The 6406-nt window shown below is 44.6% G+C and overlaps 1 protein-coding gene across 2 annotated transcripts in view; it reads left to right on the forward strand.

Moving 5' to 3' along the window:
• The window catches only part of foxp2 (forkhead box P2), a 65401-nt gene extending 59204 nt beyond the window's left edge, over window positions 1-6197 (forward strand). The window contains exons 15-17 of one of the 2 annotated variants that reach the window (XM_071538592.1): window positions 336-403; window positions 548-643; window positions 6053-6197. In XM_071538592.1, coding sequence (XP_071394693.1) covers window positions 336-403; window positions 548-643; window positions 6053-6197 — 309 coding nt within the window. Of the gene's footprint in view, window positions 1-335; window positions 490-547; window positions 644-6052 lie in introns of both variants that reach the window. The other variant, XM_071538591.1, reaches the window with a different exon arrangement.
• Window positions 6198-6406: the final 209 nt, after the last annotated feature.

The following is a 6406-nucleotide window of genomic DNA, read 5'->3' on the forward strand; positions in this document are numbered from 1 at the left end:
GCGTTTTCCACTGTTCCATCTCGTACCTATCTTTGACCACAATCAATGCAAACTTGACTGACATCACCCCTCCTCTCCCCTACCTCTTTTTTGTCTTCCATCCCTCTTTTTTCCTATCCCCCTCCCCCTCCAACTGTTCACTCTATCCACCTTACCTCCCTCCTTCCATTTGAACCCCTGAACTGTCCTATCCCTTTGCCACCATCATGCCTCCTCCCCCATCTTCCTTCTAATCCCACCTTTTTTCCCAACTTCCATCCTCTTCCAACCTTCATCTCCAATATTCCTCCCTCCCTCTCCTTCTCCCTCTCTCTCTCCTGCTCCTCTCTCCGCAGGCCGCCCTGGCTGAGACCTCCCTGCCTCTGCTGGGGACTCCCGGCCTGATGAACAGCAGCTCCTCGGGCCTGATGGGTGGCAGCCCCCATGGCCTGATGGGTGGCAGCCCTCCCGGCCTGATGGGCGGAAGTCCCCACGGATTGATGGGCGGAAGTCCACCGGGGCTGCTGGGCGGCAGTCCCCCCGGCACGATGAGCGGCAGCCCCCCCAACCTGTTGCAGTCCACCCATGACGAGCTCAACGGCTCGCTCGACCACCTGGACACCAACGGACACGGCAGCCCCGGCTACTCCCCACCGGTACACATGTAAGTCCCTGTCGACATAATATGAGAAGAGTCACCTACACACAAGCACGCATGTAAGGGATAATGTACAGCGAGCAGGTCATTATTGCGAAATAAACCCCAGCAGGGTGATGCAGGACCCCGACGCGAACATTATCCCGCTACACGGCTACTTACTAAATAAATCATCATCATAAATATTGATTTAAAAATGATGTTATTGATTTAAAAATGATTTTATTGCATCCGCTACAAAAAATAGTCCGTTAGATTCTACGGTTGGAACTGCGTCCACAGCAACGTAAAGTCTGTAGCCTTCTTAAGATTAGCCTACTTAGCGATATAATTCACGTTAAACTGAACATTTCCATCGATGGTGAAGTGAGACAAGGTGAATGGGACTTATTGATATTGATGTTGACGTTTTTGTCCTCATTCATCTCTACGTTTCCTTCTTGCCGGGGCTTTGCAGTTGACACACCTGGAAACACAGTTGTTAGCTCCTCAGGCTGCCCTCACGGAAAGCTAATGTTTTTTTGCCACAGGGTGTCGCGAATGCCGTAATTGACCAATCAGAATCGAGTATTCAACAAAGCGGTATAATACATACATAATAATTACACACCCAGATGGATATGAACAAACAGAGGCCAGTGGTTTGAAAGACTGCTTACCAAAACATCACTGACTCGATATTCTTACCTGCTCACTCATTGAAATACAAGCTGGATAAGCCTAAAAAATGCCTAAAAATGTAAACATAAATTGCAAATGGGAACACACACTCACACATCTCACAGTTTTAGATTTGAACTACTAGTATATATATATCTGAGAAAAACATTACTAAGTGCCTCAATGATATATCCTGTCCACTGAAGAGAAATTTGGCCAATGATATGAGATATTGCTAGGAATTGGCCTGAAGAGGCCAAGAGAGGGGAGGAGTCAGGTAGCACTACGTGTTGAACCCCCCCACCCCCACCCACTTTCCATTCTATACCCTTTGTTAGTTTAATTGCCTGATAAATGTATTTAAACTACAATACCAGAATGTTCTTGGGTCTCTCCATGACTTGAGGGCAAGGTTCAGTTTCTATATCATAAGCAGATTTCCCTCTCTTTCTATCTCTCGGGTGTATTAATTTCAATTGCGCTGTGCTTATACCTGAGGTGTGTTTGACGTTTTGGATAACAGTTAGTTCTAGTCTATAAATAGGCCCTATTACGCATTCGTCTTTAATTACACCAATGTCTGCATTGTAGGGGTTTAGCCGCTATATTTTATGCAAGACTGTTCCTATTAATATTTAGCAGCTAACTGTAGCATTAATTACTTTAAAAATCTTTCCCATTCCCATCTCTTTTTTTAATGGAGCTGAGAGTGAGAGAGCTTTTAAAAATTGATTTCATGTGAGTTTCAGGAATGTCTGAAACAAAATTTGCTCCACCTGAGTCAGTGATGTCATACGGGTCCGGTGCGACTGGACCCTATGCATGCTGAGGGCAGCACAAAGGGAGACACACACACACACACACACATTTACTGAGACACACAAACACGCAGACATTATTCATCAGTGATACACACACACACACACACACACACACACACACACACACACATTCCCACACTCAGGTACATGCACACACACACCAACACACCCTGCCTCCTCCCTGTCCATTAAAGCACATGTAGCAAAGTCAGCCGACATTAGCTAACCACTTCTGGAATGGATAAAGAATGCTTCCCAGCTCCATGCCTCTCTCTGAGTGTGTCTTAGAGAACAGAAGAGTGTTTGGTTAGCCCAACCAGACATACATTAATCTATTTGGATGTGTTTACTCCACTCTGAAATGGGGTGTTAAGTGGAGCAAATCTGCCCAGCTCTAAACTGAATCCCAGTGTATCCACTCCCCCAGGTCATTTAACTTTTAGTAACGGGACAGCGTTGCCTCCCCCCCTCTCTCTCTATCTCTCTATCGTTCTCTTTCTCGCTCTCTCGTTTCTCACTGTTTCTGGCCACGCCGCCTTGACACTGACATGAGTGGCTGTGGAGGGCAAGATGCATCCATCCATCCATCCCTCCCTCCCTCCCTCCATCCCCGCCTGCCGTTACATAGCCACGACAACCTCAAAATGGAAGAAATGTGTTTTTCATGACTGGCTTTTCCAGGATGTGTTTAAATAATGGAGTGGCTCGTAGCACTAAACTAAAGAGTACATACCTTCTCAGGAGAGGACTCCTCAGCACAACCAAGTGAGTCCAACAATTAGACAAACCTCTCTCTACCCCCCAACATCTAAAGGTTAATGCTATCTGCTTAACCGCAACCCAGATCGCTCCAGGCCATGTTGTGTGTGTGTGTGTGTGTGTGTGTGTGTGTGTGCACCCTCGAGGGTATGCTTAAAAGAAGCAGTACTGTACACTAGGAAAGACTAAAGCTCGGACACTCTAAAATGAAGATGCCAACTTCAACAAATTAGCCCCTTCACATAAAAAGAGAAAGACTAGACTTTGAAAATATATTCCAGTGACCGTACACCTAACTTCATCATGTACTCGGAGAAAAGCGAAGGAAATCTACTTGGTATCATTCTGTTTTCTTGGCTGCGTCAGTATTGTGCTGTCAAGTCTAATAGTTTAGCGACTGCCCCTCTTTGGTGTTGGTTAATGAATCATAGTGGGATGTTATGATGAGTGTCAGCCTGTCTTCTGATCCCCCCAACCACCTCCCCTCCTCCCCCTCCTCCTCCTCCCCAGCCTACCGTTAGGCCCGCGGACTAATGACCTTATTTGCATCCCTGACATACCTCTGCATGATTGCTGGCGCTAATCTCCGATTGATGTGAGAGCAAGCATCTCTGTCTGACGCACGCACACGCACACACTTACACAGAGCGCCTCATATTTATTGCACTGCAAAGTCCAGCGTTTACTCCTGAGTGACTTAATAATGCCGGCTAGCCATTAAGGACTAAATGGCTCATCCACATGTCCTAATAAAGTGTCAGAGATCTTAGGCCTGTGAATATGGCTACGCATATTTTTCTTCAAAGCCACACAAACACGTTGGCACGTCCTAATGACTTGCGTGTGAGAAGCTCAGGAGAGCAGGCGAGACCCTTTGGTTTATGCCGAACGTTTGACTAGTGCCCTCATATTAAACTTCTCCTTCAGCACACAATGTAAGTAATTCACCTGCATTATATCTAAGCATTATTTAAAGACAGTCATTACTGGAGACGTGTGGCAGTCCATTACGCTAACTAATCATTTGTTAAAAATTGTCTTTTGTGTTGTGAAAGATTAGCAACAGAGAAAACGGTCACTGATATGTACTACTGATGTGATGGATTCTAGTGCCTATAGATAATTTTTTTTATAACAAGTAATGGTTACAAAGTTGCTAATTAAACATTTGCTAATTACATTTCACAATGTGAAAGTGATGCATGCACTTTTTCTTTGCAAGGGTTTGGTTTTATTGTTATTCGGTGAGGGAGCCTGACATTCTGCTTGAAACATGCAATTTAATGTCTGTCTTTGATAACAAGTTTTGATGTTGAATAGGGATACTGAACAGTAATACCTATCGATACCGTACTAGTTTTTGGTTGTGGTATAAATTTTAACACATCAAAAGGCGTAAAAGCATTTTAAAATGTGTTTGTATTTTGTATTGTATTTTTCTCAAGGGGATCTCAGGTTTTATAAGAGTTCATAAGGATTTAATTAACCAATATTGAGCAAATCAAATGAGCATGGTCTGATTTTATTTAGCACTTAATTTACTCTGTGGCTTTATGAAATGGGCCCTTTCATTCAGTAGACCAAGGTATCAAAAAAGGTGTCTGTATCGGTAAGAACCGGTATTGCTAGAATAAAATTTCCAGCAGTGCCTGCCACAGTGCTGAGTGAGGACAGGGAGCAGAGTTTGTGTTCTTCTGTTTCTCAAACCTCTGGCAGAGGCGATGGTCTTTTGGCGTTCTCTACCTCTATGAATCTGAGGGCAGAAACAGAAATATTCATCACACCGCTTGCATCCTGCTAGGACCAGCCTCCTCCCTCCACCCTACCACATCAGAATATTAATTTATTTGGCTGTGAATATTAAAGTCATCTGTACCTTTTAAAATTCTTTTCAAATTCAAAGTCCCCCCCCCCCCCCTTACCATTGATGAAGGCAACCCAGGAGAGGGACTACGAGACACGTCCTAATATGCTGACTACTACTTGATAAGTCTCTCTCTCTCTCTCTCTCTCTCTCTCTCTCTCTCTCTCTCTCTCCTCTCTCCTCTTTCAAAGTCTAGGGGGATTTCCTGATGCATCCGACGTGTCAGAAATAATTAGGTTTTGTCAGATTTATCATCGTGGCACAAACCCCTCTCCCCGACTAGGGCCCCGGATCATGTTAAGCCTTGTTTGTGTGTGACAGCATTATTATTCTTGTTAGTCGCCCCACACTTTTTTTTTTCCGCCCACTCCTCTGTTGTTCTGAAGGGAGAGGTGTCCCGCTCACAGTGCTGCTGGTTTCTGCCCGGCGCTTATTGACAGTGGCTAAAGATATTCATCCATTTAGAGTTAAAAACATGTATCATGGTGTCCGAGCGAACTGCCGGGGCTGAAGTTGATTAATGGCAGAACCTAGCTGCCGGTTTTTCCTCTTGAGGAGCGACACGCACAGCCCCTGCATATTAACGAGTGGCTGCGCTTTCTATTAACTAGATAAAAAAAGCCTCTCCTCTGCCTTTGCTCCAGGGGGCTCAGGGATGAGAAATTCTCCATTATTTATCATGTGGCCTGTTTTTTTCCCCCTTTTTCCTTTTTCATGTATTTCAACCTGGTGTCATCAGTAAACTTTTAAATGCCAAACATGTCTGGAACATCACAGCTTATCGGCCTTACAGGGGCCATGTTTTTCATGCAATTTTCATGCGCTTGCTTACAGTAGACGTGAGGCATCATGTCAAATTAGCGTCTCGCAAACAACATGGTTGTTACTCCACACTATATAATGCATGTAATGGCAGCTTAAATTCTTTCCTGGATACGTCTCAGTGCTGTCAACAAAATGTTTGTATGTCAGCTGAACAGCGCATGGTGCATCGTGTATGCAACAAAGAGAAAGACTCTGTTAAACCTATTATTTTGTAGTGACAGCCATGTGTTTTTGCTTTTTTTGCCTTCACTCTCAGGTGTTTTCCAAGTACAGTAAATTTTGCACATAAATTTAATGAAATGTGAGTTCAGGTGATTAGTCGTTATCTGCGAGTTAACATCTCAACCACTCTAATACACACCATACACTGTTTACTGCTCACTGGACAATAAGAAGAGTTAGTACCAAACAAGCGTTTTTTGGGTGGAAGAATGAATACAAAAAAAAATAGAAAAATCTAACATTTATTGCCATTGTGTTTCCCAGGCCACCAATTCACGTTAAGGAGGAGCCACTTAACATGGATGACGACGACTGTCCGATGTCACTGGTGACGACAGCCAATCACAGTCCAGAGCTGGATGAGGACCGGGAGCTGGAGGAAGGGAACCTATCAGAGGACCTGGAGTGACCAGGAGAGAGTTCTGGTCACTGTATCCCTCCGCCCAGCCGCACTGTTTCTCTCACACAGACCTCCTGCAAGACTAGAAACCACTCCACAACCCAAACGAACACAGCTGACTCTCTCTCTGTCTCTCTCACCACTGGGACTATTTATTGAGCATGCATCCGGATGGAGACTGGCCCAAAGGAACTCTTTGTTGCAGCCCTTTGGGATCC

The sequence above is a fragment of the Centroberyx affinis genome, unplaced genomic scaffold, assembly GCF_046629955.1.
Source record: "Centroberyx affinis isolate AG114_WGS23_722 - 3 ecotype Tasmania unplaced genomic scaffold, CSIRO-AGI_Caff_v1 ptg003307l_1, whole genome shotgun sequence".
Classification (NCBI taxonomy): domain Eukaryota; kingdom Metazoa; phylum Chordata; class Actinopteri; order Beryciformes; family Berycidae; genus Centroberyx; species Centroberyx affinis.